At 43.1% G+C, this 17,228-nt stretch overlaps 1 protein-coding gene across 1 annotated transcript in view; it reads left to right on the forward strand.

The window, feature by feature from the left end:
* The window catches only part of ATXN10 (ataxin 10), a 72,691-nt gene that overhangs the window by 26,387 nt on the left and 29,076 nt on the right, over positions 1-17,228 (forward strand). The window contains exons 4-6 of the mRNA XM_081005581.1: positions 3,001-3,097; positions 4,812-4,976; positions 14,795-14,875. Of these exons, the coding sequence (XP_080861707.1) occupies positions 3,001-3,097; positions 4,812-4,976; positions 14,795-14,875 (343 nt within the window). The remainder of the gene's footprint in view (positions 1-3,000; positions 3,098-4,811; positions 4,977-14,794; positions 14,876-17,228) is intronic.

The following is a 17,228-nucleotide window of genomic DNA, read 5'->3' on the forward strand; positions in this document are numbered from 1 at the left end:
TCGTCAGAAAGGTACCAGGATTGGTGCAGAAGTTTGGGGGGGAGCCCAAAGACTATCATGGCTTTCGGACAGAGATGCAATATGCCCTCAATCTGCAGTTTGATGAATTCCCTGACGAGGAATCACGAGTGGCTTTCGTGATTGGGCATCTTGAAAAGGGGGCGAGAGACTGGGTTAGACCCCTGATGGCAGCGAATAGTGACGTCCTAAAGGACACGATGAAGTTCTTTCGCGCCATGGATCTGATGTTTTCCAGCGATATTGAACAGGGAGTGGTCCGCAGACAGTTAATGGCTTGCAAACAGGGGAGCCGATCTGTCCGTGAGTACTGGACTGAGTTCACCATGTTGATCCATAAATTGGGGTGGGATCTATCGGCGGAACCCATTCAAATGCTCTTTGAAGAAGGGCTTTCTTCGGCTGTGAAAGACGAACTTTCCCGGGCGCCCAGGGCGGAGTCTATGGACCAGCTGACCAAATCAGCGCTGACCATAGGAGCGCGCCAGGAGGCGAGAGCATTGGAGAGGCGGGAAGGGAAGGGGGAACGTTGGAAGGAGTTCCGCATTCCAGACATTCCAGAGCCAACTTTCCCGCCGGCAGAGCCGATGGAAATCGGAACAGCGCGCGCGCGCGCAGTTTCAAAGCCCAGTGAGGGGGGAAAGAAGGAGGGAAAAGGCGCCCGGAAATGCTATCTCTGCCAACAGCCAGGTCACTTTGCCAGAGTCTGCCCCCAGAGGAAGGAATGGCAAGGGATGGTAGGAGCTGTGGAGGGAAGAGAGGAAGAAATACCGAAGCAAGTAAAAGCCAACGCCTGGCTGCCACCGTCGGGGCACAGCAGCCAGGCCAAAGAGCAGTGAAAGTGCCCACGCCAGAACCTCCTAAACCCGCCCTAGTGATAGAAGTGGCGCTAGAGCTGCCAAACGGACACCCTCTAAAGATAAAGGCGCTGTTGGACTCAGGCAGCTCCTGCAATTTCATGAGCAAAGAGTTTGCAGCTGAACACCAGATACAGACGATCCCTTTAAGCAACCCCCTGCAGGTGACCACGATCGATGGCAGGGAGCTGTTGGGAGGAGAAGTCAGCTTGCAGACCGTCCCAATGATAATGAAGGTGGCAAGGCACACCGAACTGATAGCGTTTAATGTGGCCACCTTGGGAGGAGCTCCCATTATATTGGGGATGAGCTGGCTAGCGTTACATGATCCGCTGGTGGGCTGGCATCAGAGAGTGGTTTCTTTTGGTTCAGCACATTGCTTAGAACACTGCAAAGAGGGAAAGGGTTTGGCAGGGGCCCAAGCCACCCTAGCAGGGACTGAAGTAACGGAGAACGTGAAGGTACCACGACAATACGCAGATCTCCGCGACGTCTTCAGCGAAAGGGAAGCTGACCAACTACCCCCGCATAGACCCTTTGACTGTCAAATCAATTTACTCCCTGGGGCACAGCTCCCTGTAGGCAAGCTGTACGCCATGTCAGACAGAGAGATGCAGGAGCTAAGAGAGTTCATTGACAAGAACCTGAAGAGAGGGTTCATCAGAGAGTCCAGGGCGGTGGGGGGCAGCCCAGTGTTTTTTGTGGATAAAAAAAAACACGAACAAGCCGAGGCTTGTGTGTGACTTCAGGGCCTTAAATGCAGTGTCAGAACCAGTGGCTTTCCCTATGCCCAGGATTGACGACATTTTGACAAGGGTCAGGAAGGGAAAGATTTTTACTAAACTGGACCTAAGGGGAGAGATGGGGTGTCCCGGCAGCCGAGCATTTTGTAGAAGAAATGGAAGCAATCCATCGTCAGCTCCAACTCAACTTAGAAAGGGCGAAGGAAGAATACAAGAGGCAGGCAGACAAGAACCGAAGGGAAGGTGAAACCATAAGGGTGGGAGATAGGGTGTGGCTGTCAACCCAAGGGTTGCCGTTCAAAGGAGGTTGTAAGAAATTAAGACCCAGGAGATTGGGTCCCTTTGAGGTCATTCAACAGGTCAACCCAGTGGCTTTCAGGCTCCGGTTACCCAACCACATGAAACTGCACCCAGTATTTCACAGGTCGTTACTGTCACCGTATGAGGGGGGACGAGAAGGGATGGCCACTCGGGGACCGGTCATAGAAGAAAGGGAATGCAGCAGCCATGTGGCAGAAATCCTCGACGCCAGATGGAAGGGGGATCAGGTGGAGTATTTGGTAGCGTGGGAAGGAGAACCGGAGTCAGAAAACACTTGGGTAATGGCAGAAGATATCAATGACGAGGTATTGATAGAAACGTTCCATCAAAGGTTCCCAAGGAAACCTCAGCCTGTGGAGAGGTTCCGGAGGGAATACTTTGGGACCACCGATGAGGAGGAGGAGTTGGAAGGATTCTCGGAATCGGAAGGGGAAGGGGAGATGGACTCTGAGGAGGAGGAGTACTTCGAGACCAGGAACCGCAACAGGTGGAGAGAAGTGTTCGGGACATCGGAAGATGAAGGAAGTTCATTCCGGGGTTTTGCCTCCTCACCGCCCGTAGAGGAGGGGGCGAGAGGGGATGAAGGGGGCCCTGGAGGGGAGGTGGATGTCAGGGAACTGCCATCGGAAGGAAGGGAAGTGAAAGGGCTCACACAGGTTGGGAGAGACTCAGCAGCTGAAGAGGGAACCAGTAGGGGGAGAGGAGCTGAGCTGAGGGAAAGGGAGCTGGAGGGATGGCTCAGAGACACTTCCAGCGAAAACAGTGGGGAGGTTTCAGGACCTCCTGTAGGGACACCCACTCCTCGCCGGAAACTGTCACGCAGAGAGTCCAGAAGACGTGTTTCCGTTAAGGAGCTTTTATGTTGGAAGCGATTCCGAAAGCAACCACTGTCGGAATCTGCCAGCGACTGACGGAGCCATGTTTAAGGGGCTCCGTTACAGACAGAGGTTTGCAAACTTGACCAAACTCTGAGGGACTAGGATTTTACACACAAGCAGCTCATCGTCCCATCACAGGCGCTTTGACTGGGTAATTAAATGTTTCTCTCTTTTCCCCTTCAGCTTTTCGCTGTAGCCTCCAGTTTCTTGGAAACATTGCAGCTGGAAACAAAGCTTCTCAGCACAGGATTTGGACTCTTGCTTTCCCTTCACTTTTCTTGTAAGCATCTTGTCCCGCCCATCAACAAATGAAATATTATATGGTTATATTTTAAGTTACCTTATTTACCATCCCTAAAATGTGTTTTTGGAGAATGAGAGAGTAGTACTTTATTTGTGTATGCTAATCACAGGAATCAGGTTAACTGGGAAAAAAAATCTTGTTCTAAATTTGACCATAGATTGGGTTGGTTTTCGACATAGGCTGCAAGATCACCAGTAGGCTTAATATGCTTAACGTTTTGTGCCAAATCATATGCAGGTAGGTACAATGGGTTTTAATTCATTAATGCTTGGCTAAATACAAGTTTATCTTGACCAAAATATCACAGTTTACATAAAAAAATTCAGTTATGAATTTAGAACAGGATCTTGAAATTCTTTACAGCTAAGTTTTAATAGGACTGCTATGAATTTCAAGAAAACCTGGTCAGTTGATTAATTGTTGATTAAAGCTGCATAAATTTGGGTATTAATCGCATATGAATAACTCAGTATATGAATAACTTTACTTGCTTTTAGATGATTTACAAATTCCTGATGGCAGCATTTTAGATAACACATTTCCTTTTGCATGTGAGAGAAGAATAAATGGTTATATTAATATTGCACTGGCCAACTCATTTTTTGTCAGTTATAGTATTAAAATAGTTACATTTTTAAAAAAATTGCTGCCTGATATTAATTTGGGGCCTACTTTTAGTTAATTAATTGGTTGGAGTAACTTTGATTAAATAAATGTTGCAACCCCACTTTTTAGTCTAACGTCACCTCTAAGAGGAAATGCTAAATTCAAATAAATTGTTCCAGAAATGTATAGTAGTATTTGAAACCTTAAACTCCTTTCTCAATGAAAAACTAATGACTTTGTATTACACTGTTTAGAATTTGCAAACTACTTTTTAAATTGCCCATTGCAACATTGTCATGAGGCAACAAAGTTTTTGAACAAAGTTTGACAGAGTTTGGGGGATTTAAATAGAAAAATCTCCATTTAAAAATCTCTACTTGGCCACAACTCTAACCTGCTTCCCAAAACTGTGAGGGCAAGGTAGCAAACAATGAAGTAAAAAACACTGTACACAGCATCAGAATTTAAACATTTCTAGTTACCATTCCATTCATATAAACATAAGCGCTTAACTTTGTATGAATTCCCTCTCTGTTTCCAAAGAGTGTCAAAGCAATTGGTGTTAAAAGGATGACGTAATAATACATCTTCAGTGCTTGCTTGCTTCAGTAGCAATTCTTAGATTAGCATAACCAGACAGGAACCAATCCTGACCTTTCTAGTCTCAGGTAAACTTTTGGATGGATGGATGTGTGAGTGAAAACACTTCTCTATAAACAGGCCTTTGGTTGATTTACATTCTATGGCTTTTTAAATGTATTTGTGGGAGTGGGGTTATTGGTTTGTTTTCTTTGTTTTTGTTTTATTAAGTATTTTGTGTTCTTATTTTGTATTTTTATGTTGTGAACCACCCTGTGATCTTCGGATGGTATTTTATTGATTGATTGATTGCATTACACATTGAGGTATTAATTGGGGATATCCATTAGAATAAAATAACCCCCAAAGTCCCTTCCAACATTCTTAGATTCAGTAAATACCCATCACCATTTGAAGAGTTGGGTGCATTACATATTGGCTGTTGGTACATAGCCTAAACAATCCAGAACAATAAATATTCCTGTTTTTTCGTTTTGTTTTTGAGGAATTGCTTGAAACATCAAGATGAGAAAGTGGTTTCCTATTGCTGTATGGTTCTTTTCACTTGTCTTAACCCTGAGAGGACAAGAGAACTACAGGAAGAAAGCAACTTGAACGTTGCCCTTGCTGTTCTGCAGGCATCCAGGAAGTACCCGGAATCGGAATGGACGTCTGTATACCTCTCCTTTTCCCCAATACATTACCTTAAGTCTTTGATAGTTGTCTTTTCTCAGATGAGATGTGCAGCTTGCTTTTAACTTATTTTAGTAAATACATTGTAATAACTTAATATTGATTTTAATTCTAAGAGAACTTAACAATATGTAAACTTTATATTGGCCCAAAATAAGGCTGGGATTGAAAGAACTGAATGCCCAATGTGCTCCATAGTCTCTGGTAGAAGTCACGTGTTTCTAACAAGCTGGGCCATAATTACAATAATTTCACACTCTTCATCTCTTGCTAGAAGTTGTTGTGGGAGGAAGGAGAATGTGATAAACCCTTTTGGATGTGCAGGTTGTTGGGCTTTTTTTTTGCATGTCTGCAGGGCTCTTTTGACTCTAAAATAAAATACCACTTGCAGATAGGGATGGTGAGAAATTTGAAACTCTCTTATTCACACTTTTTGAACTAATACATGAAGTGAAAAACAATTATCATTTGAATTCACACTTATTTGTGCCTCCTTGAACGACACAATGAGTATCCAGACTGCTTTCTGTCTGTCAGAAACAATAATGCGGAAAGTGAGGCGAGTGCTGTGCCCGCCTTGAGCTCCTTGCTGCTTACGGTGTTAGGACCCTGAACTCGAGATTCATCACCATCATTCCTTTTGATGAATTTTGTTGTATGCCCAATTAGTAAACTGCTATAATAAATTATTTCAGGGAGAGGAGGACCTAATGGACATTGATCCCAGCTGAGTGATGGAGATGGTTCTGGGAGGAGATGAGAGGGAAAAGCAATATCTAAAATGGAAAGTTTATTTTACTCTGTATCTGAAGAAGCCATTACAGAATCAGTAAGATTCCTTAGGGCATTGGAGTTATCCTATTCCAGAGCTTGTATTGTTGGGAAGAATAACAGAGGTAGATTTTCAGCAACTTGACACAAGTGGAGTTTGGTACGGGTTGTGATAGCTAGATTTTGCTGTGAGAAAGAAGCTTTGGAATAATTTTGTACATAATGCATTTTACAAGGAATAATAATATATATTTTTAAATTTATATGCCTCCCTTCTGTCTGGGTTTCCCCAGCTACTCTGGGTGGCTCCCAACAGAATATTAAAAACACAATAAAACATCAAACATTAAAAACCTCCCTGTACAGGGCTGCCTTCAGGGCACCAGGCACATTTTGTGCCTAAAGATTCTTCATTTGCGAGCACCTCAAAAAGTCTGGGTGCCATTTTTTGTGTCAGGTTGACACTCAGTGACTACTGAAATGTAGGTGCATTGAAGCCTTGTACAGTAGTGTATGTTAAGGATAGACAATATGGTAAGGAGTTTAATAATAAAGAGTAGAGTGTTTTGAAAACTGAAGTATGGTACCAATATTTTTATTGTAAACACCAAATTAAACACGTATTAACAATTTCTGCTAAAAATGTGATATTCACAATGTGTCACTTATGTGAAATGCATATTAGTTCATTTTTTATCAAAATGATAAATAAAAAGTGTTGCTGAACCCTCCTGTGGCAACTAGACATTCTGTTTTGGCGCCCACAACCCAGGTCCCAGAAGCCATTTGGCTCCTAGCTTTTCTACCCCAGTTTCTAACACTGACTGCCTTCAGATGTCTTCTAAAGGTCAGGATGTTGTTTATTTCCTTGACATCTGATGGGAGGGCGTTCCACAGGGCAGGAGCCACTACCGAGAAGGCCCTGTGCCTGGTTCCCTGTAACTTGGCTTCTCGCAGTGAGGGAACCGCCAGAAGGCCCTCGGCGCTGGACCTCAGTGTCCGGGCAGAACGATGGGGGTGGAGATGCTCCTTCAGGTATACAGGACCGAGGCTGTTTAGGGCTTTAAAGGTCAGCACCAACACTTTGAATTGTGCTCAGAAACAGATATTTTGATTATTAAAAAGTCTTCTGTCTCTGAGATTCTTCTCAAAGAATTAGCCATGGTTTTATATATTTAAATGTGAAAGGCAAGATACCATCTTTACTTTGATATACTGTGGTGGTTGCCTTAGTTTCAAATTTATTAGCATATTTAGTCGTTGCCCCCCCCCAAACCCCCCAGTATACTCATTTTTGTTTTCTTACATAGAGGCATTTCCCTCCCTAAATGATGACTGATATACTCTATATACGGAAATAGTATATGCTGTTGTTTTAAGTGAGGGAATTGTTTTTTCTAGCACAGTAGTGGCCTTAAAAAGGGGGGGATGGGACATTTTATTAATGTTGAAGGTGTGTGTGTGTCTAGCTTTCTTCAGTTGTTGTTTTTCATCTAAAACAACTTGAGCCCTCTTCCCATGTACCAGAAATATACACTGCTTAAACTGAGCATCTTGGCCTCACTAGATATGGTAACCTGGATTTCTTCAGGTGCAGAATTGTACTGTCTGAGATCGATGAATTTTAACAGGGAGAAATGTAAAGTATTGCACTTGGGCAAAAAAAATGAGAGGCACAAATACAAGATGGGTGACACCTGGCTTGAGAGCAGTACATGTGAAAAGGATCTAGGAGTCTTGGTTGACCACAAACTTGACATGAGCCAACAGTGTGACGCGGCAGCTAAAAAAGCCAATGCAATTCTGGGCTGCATCAATAGGAGTATAGCATCTAGATCAAGGAAAGTAATAGTGCCACTGTATTCTGCTCTGGTCAGACCTCACCTGGAGTACTGTGTCCAGTTCTGGGCACCACAGTTCAAGAAGGACACTGACAAACTGGAACGTGTCCAGAGGAGGGCAACCAAAATGGTCAAAGGCCTGGAAACGATGCCTTATGAGGAACGGCTAAGGGAGCTGGGCATGTTTAGCCTGGAGAAGAGGAGGTTAAGGGGTGATATGATAGCCATGTTCAAATATATAAAAGGATGTCACATAGAGGAGGGAGAAAGGTTGTTTTCTGCTGCTCCAGAGAAGCGGACACGGAGCAATGGATCCAAACTACAAGAAAGAAGATTCCACCTAAACATTAGGAAGAACTTCCTGACAGTAAGAGCTGTTCGACAGTGGCATTTGCTGCCAAGGAGTGTGGTGGAGTCTCCTTCTTTGGAGGTCTTTAAGCAGAGGCTTGACAACCATATGTCAGGAGTGCTCTGATGGTGTTTCCTGCTTGGCAGGGGGTTGGACTCGATGGCCCTTGTGGTCTCTTCCAACTCTATGATTCTATGATTCTATGGTTATACAGGTTACTTTTTAAAATACAAAGCAATTTAACTTGGTCTCCTTAGAAGTTAGCCTGGCCAAGGGGTCTTGGGACTCAGTAGATCTTGAAGAGTCATACTTGACAACTCACTGTGGCAGAAATGTGGGCTTAGGGATGTGAGCAAATAGGATGCTGTCCACTTGGCTGTACCCTGTATTATGTGCAACCTAGCGTGGCTTACTTGCAAGTAGATTGGTCAGAGACAAAAGGTTTTCCATATATAAGTGTTCCTGAAGCAATTCACAATATATCCGGTTAAAAGGACCTCAGGTATCAGGGGTGGAGAAAGCATCTAGCTGAAATCTTTGATAGCTGCTAGATAGTAAAGGGGATAGTTTTGTGCTAAATACACCTATGGGTGGTTAATTATAAGGCAGCTTCTCTAATCCTTATATTGTAATGATTAGCATAGGCCATAATAATAATAAAAAAATAGAGCAAGGCTCTTGTGTGGATGTATTGCATTGCTGACTGAGAGTGTGAGTTCTGTGCAATACATACTGTGCCAAATCATAGATATATAGTCTGTGTGTGTGTGTATATGTGTGTGTGTGTGTATATATATATATATATATATATATATATATATATCCGTCGTCTTCTACCCTGTTTATTATCCCAGTCCTGTAATCATTACTGTGGTTATCTACTCATATGTTTTCCTGGGTAGAGGGAGAGGAGATAGCAGAAATAAGATGGGAATGTCATGAACTGCAGTGTAAGCTGATCCAACTGCTTCTCTGAGTTGCATTTCTTCCTTCCCTCCCCCTCCCCCTTTTACGTATAAAAAAACACTTCTTTACACGCAAGCAGATGAAAAGTCATGCCTTAGGCACTGGAAAATTTAAAAGTCTTCAAGAAGTCAGATAATTTTTTTCTATTTTGGTTTGCTCTAATCAACAGCAGAGAAGAGCCTTGTGTCTTTTGAAAACTACTGCCTGTAAAAGGGAAAAGAAAAAACTTTGGACACCATATGTTATCTATTTTAAACATTGAACCTGCAAACACATACTGTATATCTGGGATAGGGAAAAGTGCTTCAAAGATGCATTATAATTTATCCAGTATATGTTATAAAAGCTAATTTAGAAAAACTATGGATATTCAATTACAGACTAGATTTAGGACTGGTGCTCCATTAAGGAAGGGTTTGTCAGTGAGCTTCAATCAGCTACATTTGTCATATTAAAATTACTGATTTGAAGAAAAGGCATTATTTGTCTTTAGATAATTTTAGAACAAGCATTCCCTCCTGAGCACCCAAGGAGAGCCTGCTGGATCAAGCCAGTGGCCCGCCTAGTCCAGCATCCTGGTCTCACAGGGCCAAGCAGATGCCTGCTCTCTGCCTCTACGCAGGACCTGAGGGTGTCCTCCCTTGCGGTCTTAGAGGCAGACTGGCTCTGACAAGGGAGGTCCTAGTGCACAGCCCTCATGGCTAGTAGGAGACGCCAAGCCTGCAAGAAGGGCGCTTCCCCACTCGTGATTCCCAGCAGTGGTATTCAGAGGCATCTCACCTCTGATATTGGAAGTAATACACAGCCACTGTAGTGGTAACCACTGATAGCCTAAACCTCCATGAATCTGTCTGACCCCTTTTCAAGCCATCCTGGTTGGTGGTCATCACTACATTTTGTGACGGCAAATTCCATAGTACAGTGTGTGAAGAAGTGCTTCCCTTTCCCCATTTTGAATCTTCCAACATTCTGTTTCATCAAATGTCCCCAAATTCTAGTATTATAAGAGTGGGAGAAAAGTTTTCTCGGTCTAGTTTCTCCACACCATGCATAATTTCTATCATATCTCTTCTTACTCACCTTCTCTCTCAACCGGTAAGCCCCCAACACTGTAACCTTTCCTTGATCATTTTGGTTTACTTTTTCTACATCTTTTCCAGTTTTGAAATACCCCTTTTGAGGTGAGGAAACAAGAACTTTATTCCAAGTGTGTTTATACATGCGAAGTCCAGAAAAAAGCAGAATTCTTTGGGGAGGAACCATTTTTATCTGTTGATATAGTTGTGGTGGAGGAGAGGATAATGGGGGAGAAGAAACTAAACTGTGCCCTGCTTCGTATTTGTTCTTAACTGGAATAAGCTTATATGAATACAGTGGTACCTCGGGATGCGAACGTGATCCGTTCCGGAGCCCTGTTCGCATCCCAAACGGAACGTAAGATGCGACGGCACGTCTGTGCGTGCACGGCTCGCGTTTTGCCACTTCTGTGCATGCGCCTGATGTCATTTTGAGCGTCTGCACATGCTCGAGCGGCAAAACCTGGAAGTAATGCGCTCTGTTACTTCCAGGTTGCCACGGAGCGCAACCCGAAAGCGCTCAACCGGAAGCACATTCAACTCGAGGTATAACTGTATAGCTGATTCTGTACATCACTTCTACAAGTTTAAAGACCAGGAAATAGGGTTCTCCTTCCCCACTTCATAGGTACTTCAAGCTTGTGGAGCTAATCATGAATGGAAAGCCAGTAGTTGAGACCAGAAGCTGTGAGGAAGTTTGAAAAGGGAGTCATGGAATTGTATAATCATTATGCTATAATGTGTAAAGTATTCTCTAGCTGTGTGTAAAAATATTTTTCAGCCCTCTTACGGGTTGAAAATCCTTCCTTCCTAACTTAGGGATAGTTTTATTTTTTCCCCTATAAAATTGTGTGCTCTCCAAAAGACCAAATTTGTTTTTAATTCCTGGAAAGTTGGAGTTTCCTCATGTTACAAGTTCCAAGTGCAAGTGAGGGTTTGATAGCTATTTCTCACTGGAAAAAATGTTCTTTAATTGTAGTGTTGCAACAGATACTTGACATCTGTAGAAGCAATGCTGGTATTCTACAAGAACTCTTTTAATAGTTTTCTCTCAAAGCCATGACTATATTTGACTTTTGAATGGGAATTGTGACTAATATAATCACAAACACCATGTGGAAATGATTTTTGTGCTGAAGCTGGGCAAAGCACATCTAATGGTCCTATTCTCAGCATTGAAGCTGGGCCACATTGCATAATATAAACAGAATGCCTTTGTGGGTGGGGCTACAAGTGGATCTGGCCATTTGGAGTGTCAAGGGACATACTTTGCACAACATGAGGATGCTGCTGAAAAGGCATATTCCCTTGGTGAATTTGCCTTCTTTTATCTGTAATATTTAGGAGCCCTTATGCCATGTTGTAAAGTCATTCTGTGAGTTTTCATGTCTCATTCCTTATCATAGGCTGGTGGAGAGAAGAAAAACTCAGAATGCAATGGTGTCATTGCATGGGGCAAGCGTTATGGATAATGACATTTTTGGTGGTACCCCCATTTTGCATTTAATAATAATAATAATAATAATAATAATAATAATTTATTATTTGTACCCTGCCCATCTGGCTGGGTTTCCCCAGCCACTCTGGGCGGCTTCCATAGAAACCAAAAAACACTAAAATATCATACATTAAAAACTTCCCTGAACAGGGCTGCCTTCAGATGTCTTCTGAATGTCAGGTAGTTGTTTATCGTTTTGACATCTGATGGGAGGGCGTTCCACAGGGCGGGCGCCGCTACCGAAAAGGCCCTCTGCCTGGTTCCCTGTAGCTTTGCTTCTCGCAATGAGGGAACCGCCAGAAGGCCCTCGGCACTGGACCTCAGCGTCCGGGCAGAACGACGGGGGTGGAGACGCTCCTTCAGGTATACTGGGCCGAGGCCGTTTAGGGCTTTAAAGGTCAACACCAGCACTTTGAATTGTGCTCGGAAACGTACTGGGAGCCAATGTAGGTCTTTCAAGACCGGTGTTATGTGGTCTCGGCGGCCGCCCCCAGTCACCAGTCTAGCTGCCGCATTCTGGATTAGCTGTAGTTTCCGAGTCACCTTCAAAGGTAGCCCCACGTAGAGCGCATTGCAGTAGTCCAAACGGGAGATAACTAGAGCATGCACCACTCTGGCGAGACAGTCCGCGGGCAGGTAGGGTCTCAGCCTGCGTACCAGGTGGAGTTGGTAGACAGCTGCCCTGGATACAGAATTGACCTGCGCCTCCATGGACAGCAGTGAGTCCAAAATGACTCCCAGGCTACGCACCTGGTCCTTCAGGGGCACAGTTACCCTATTCACGACCAGGGAGTCCTCCACACCAGCCCACCCCCTGTCCCCCAAAAACAGTACTTCTGTCTTGTCAGGATTCAACTTCAATCCATTAGCCGCCATCCATCCTCCAACCGCCTCCAGGCACTCACACAGGACCTTCACCGCCTTCACTGGTTCTGATTTGAAAGAGAGGTAGAGCTGGGTATCATCTGCATATTGATGGACACCCAGTCCAAACCCCCTGATGATCTCTCCCAGCGGCTTCATATAGATGTTAAAAAGCATGGGGGAGAGGACGGAACCCTGAGGCACCCCACAAGTGAGGGCCCAAGGGTCTGAACACTCACCCCCCACCACCACTTTCTGAACACGGCCCAGGAGGAAGGAGCGAAACCACTGTATGACAGTGCCCCCAGCTCCCAACCCCTCTAGACTGTCCAGAAGGATGTTATGGTCGATGGTATCAAAGGCCGCTGAGAGATCCAGCAGAACTAGGAAACAGCTCTCACCTTTGTCCCTAGCTCGCCGGAGATCATCAACCAGTGCGACCAAGACAGTTTCAGTCCCATGATGAGGCCTGAACCCCGATTGGAAGGGATCCAAATGGTCCGCATCCTCCAGGCATGCCTGGAGTTGTTCAGCAACCACACGCTCAATCACCTTGCCCAAGAACGGAAGATTTGAGACTGGGCGATAGTTGGCCATACTGGCCGGGTCTAAAGATGGTTTTTTAAGAAGCGGTTTAATGACTGCCTCTTTCAGCGGATCTGGGAATGTTCCCTCACAGAGGGAAGCATTCACCACCCCGCAGAGCCCATCGCCCAGCCCTTCCCGGCTTGCTTTTATTAGCCAGGATGGGCAAGGATCAAGGAGACAGGTGGTTGGTTTCACGCGTCCAAGCAGCCTGTCCACATCCTCGGGGGTAACTTGGTTGTGATTTAATGTGTAACTTGGTTGTGATTCTGTTTGTTTTCCAACCCCCTTTCTTAATCAGTCAGATTTATTACTTGTAAAAGGTGTAATTTTGCTTCTTAAAGAAATGCAACTATTTTGGTTTGAGATGAAATAATCCTATAATCTGGTAAATCTTCCCTTCTCCTGTTTATAGCGAAATCATAGCACATGACTTGAATGGAGCTCATGCTCATGTAAATATATATAGGATTGCACCCTTAGTGTTCTGACTGTCTCAAAAACCAAGTGCCTGCTTGGTTACCTGGTCACCTGAAATTCACAGTCAACAGCTAAAAAAAATTATGATTGTTTTTTCCATCTTTGTCCAAGACTGAATCCTGAAGGTTTCAAATGTTTGTTACGCAGCAGTGCATGATCCATTGGACAAAGGGGTGCATGCGGAAAGAACATTAGATTGGGAATCTCCATTTTTGTAGTTTAGGAAAATCTACAGAGGAATTTGCCTACTTCTGTTATCAAAGATGTCCTGGCTTGCGTGGGACAGGGAATTTAATCCAACTCTTTGTGTGCATATGAAATTCAGTATCATAATTGAGTTATCTATTTAGCATGTTTAACCTATTGTCTTCTGGACATTTACAAATGATTGTATTCTTGTGTCTCCCATTTACTTTATATTACGTTTAAGTCTGCCTGAACAATATCCAATTCATTTATTTTATTTTATTTTTTAAAAAATACCATTTACTATTTAATCTTCTTAAACTGGGGTCAAGGAACAGAGGCGCAATGGACCAACTTCTGAAGTGTTGCCAGCCAGGACAGAAAGCGCGGGGGGGGGGGGATTTCTTATATTTTGCAATGCTACCACTAAGCTGGCATACTTGAGGGGTCTGAGGTGGAATGCCTGGTGTTTTGGATCGGACAGAACCAAAGCTTTGGCAACCCATGGACAGCTAGGAGTCTAAAATGACTCCCAGGCTGCACACGTGGTCCTACATGAATTTAGGAGGTTAGGGATTGCAGTAGCAATTAGCAAATTTATTTATAGGCTAGAATTTCTAACGACACGTGTCCAGGGCTGGATTTAGGTTTGATGAGGCCCTAAGCAACTGAAGGTAATGGGGCCCTTTATATGTCCAGCTGTCCTTTGTCCACAACAAATTGTCACTGGTTTTTTGTGTTGAATATATGCTATATGGTAATTTATGGACCTAATAGGTATCTAAAGCCATTTGCACATAACAAAATATGTCTTTGATCAAAGTAATTGTTGAACTTATCTTATATTTTGGAAATGTACATCTAGTTTCCCCCCCCCTTTAAATTTTTTTGGGGGCCCCAAGAGAGTGGGGTCCTAAGCTACAGCTTGTTTAGCTTATACGTAAATCCGGCACTGCAGATGTCCATGGTTGCAAAGAAAAAAATAGTTAAATTTGTTGTTGTTGTTTACTTCTTATATAGTTTAGCAGGTACTGATAGAAATGTAACTTGATTAGTGACCAATTATTATAAAATGCCTGTGTGAACTACCGGTAACTTTGCACAGTGCAAAGGAGCTAACTTTTGCAGTTTTCCTACAACCAACAACAGTTTGTCCTATTGTTTTTCCTCCTCTTTCAGGTTCTTGATTGTTACCAACCATTTGCTGAAGTGCCCCGAGTTGGTCAAAGCCATGTATGCCAAACTGAGCAATCAAGAAAGGTAACCCCAAAAACCAATGTGGGTTTCAGCATTTAGCATTCCATATAGAGTATCCTGTTCACATGATTTGAAGAAAAAAAAAGTGTGGTTTCATAGTTGGCACAGAATCTCTAAATACATGTTTCTATGTCAGTAATGGTTTTAAATTGGTTGGTTAACATTACAATTTAGCCACAACTGGCAGGGATTTAGACAGGGGTTGCAGAATCCAGGTTGGCGCCCTTGCTCTGTAAGAAATGCGCACACAGAAAGAGAAAATGAAGGCAAGATTTCATGCTTATGCCTTGATTTCATAAGTGCACCGCACCCTGTTGTATTTTATGGCTCAACTTATACAGCCATTTAATAGCTATTTGAAAAAAAACAGATTTGCACCAAATAACTTTAGATATGCTTCACTACCTTGCAAAGGAAGTGCACAATGAATGCGACAATACATTTGTGCCGTGTTCTTTTATATCTCAATCTGCACAAACAAGCACATAAATTCTGTGTATGGAAAAGAGCAAGTGTGCTGCTCTTCAAAAAGGAGATGGGTGGGGTAGAAGTTGCACATTATAGGTCAGAATCTACAATATACATATTTTTAACAAAATCAGGCAGGCCTCATTAAAAAAAATATAGGGAGATGTGGGCCAGCAACTGGCTGCACCACTATTTAGTGAACAGAAACCTGAAAGGCGGTTTAGGTTAGATTAGCACCCTGTGGACGGGATTTTTTTCTGGGGAGCGGACAACGTATGATGATCTATTCTGCATTCCTCACCCCACTTACATGGGAGTTAGCCCTATTGATTAGACATAGTTAGGATTACAGTCTTAAGTGAGTATGTTTTTTACTCAACTAGTTTTTACTGATTTTGAATCTGAAGCAAAAGCTGAGCTTTTAACTTGGCTTGAGGCTTGCCCTTACCATTTAGTTTATATGCTGCACTTAACCTTAAGTCGAACCTGTGGTAAGCTTCCACTGAGGTTTTTAGACGTATAAGTTACTCTTTAGTTTTAAGATGTCAGTTTCATACCCTAAATTTGAAACTGAACTACGGTTGTAGTTGCGGTTTGCTGCAGTCCCCCAAAGCTGCCCTGCTAGAGTTAGAGCAGGAAAAAAAGGTTCAACAGACTTCTCACCCCTAGGATGCCACTCCTGAACTATAATTTTTACAGGGTTTAGATTAAGCTCCTGCCGCCCATTGCCTTTCCCCTTGTTACAGTTTTAGTTGTACTTTAAGAAAATACATGAATAAATGGTTGGTAAACACAGTACTTGCCCTTTCCATGCCCAACCCTCTGACTTGCTTGTTACCTTGACAGTTTGTTCCTGGGCCCTAGACTTTACATCAGCTTTGTAAGGAACAAGCAAAGCTGTCAGTTATCACGTTTCACTGTTGGTGCTAGCAGTAGAACTGTCAGCAGTAGCAGGCAAAAGAAATCAAGCAGCGTATACATTTTATGAAACAAACAAACAAACAAACAACAATATAAAAAGTTGCCAGGGGGCTCCCTCACACAGAGCCTGCCACTTCTGGCCGCAGCCCTAGCAGCCAGAACGCAGTAGAAGGGGCAGTGGAGTGGCCTCCTTCTGCGTTTCTAGCTTGACATCTTCTTTTCTTTTTACTAGTCTGCTTTTTACTCCCCAGAGGGGCTGGCAAAGAAGGGACCAAGTGCTCTGTCCAACCTCTAAAAGCCCCTCATATCAGAAATATCAGAGAATTTCATTTTACAGGCTAGTAAGTTTTAAGACTTGGGATATAGTTTGGGAATCAGGATTTGTCTCAAGGGAGCATCTTATTAATTGAACAATAATTGGACAACTTAAATTGGGGTGGGGGTTGTTAACATTTTGTAACACAAGAATTGGGAATACTGTAACCTAGGCAGTTGACTCCCTGTGAAGTTAAAGGAGTATTGATATGTATCATATCAAACTGTACTACCTTTTAAATTTGGAAAAAATGAGGGTTATTGTTTGGGGAAAAGATTTTGGAATTTCTTCTTCAGAGAGGTAGGGCCCAAAATATAGGAGCCAGAAAACATTTTTCTGCCAGTACATCATTGAAAGAGACTTAATTTAAGATACTCTAGATAATATGTGACACATCAAAGAATGAATATATGGAATGGATATGTTTGGATGCTTGAAATGTGGAATGGTGGATGCAGACTTATATGTTATGAAGATGTCCCACAGTTCAAAATGATTGGGCTCAAGTTATAAGGATCAGTTTGCAAATTGACATACTCACAATGGTTCTAAATTGTATAATGAATGTACCAAAGAAACCTGGTAGTTAATCTTTTGCTAGTGGCCAGCATAATACTTGTTCAATACTGACAAAAATTGTCAGCTCATTCT

Source organism: Podarcis pityusensis (assembly GCF_964106645.2).
Source record: "Podarcis pityusensis genome assembly, chromosome: 5".
NCBI classification, from domain to species: domain Eukaryota; kingdom Metazoa; phylum Chordata; class Lepidosauria; order Squamata; family Lacertidae; genus Podarcis; species Podarcis pityusensis.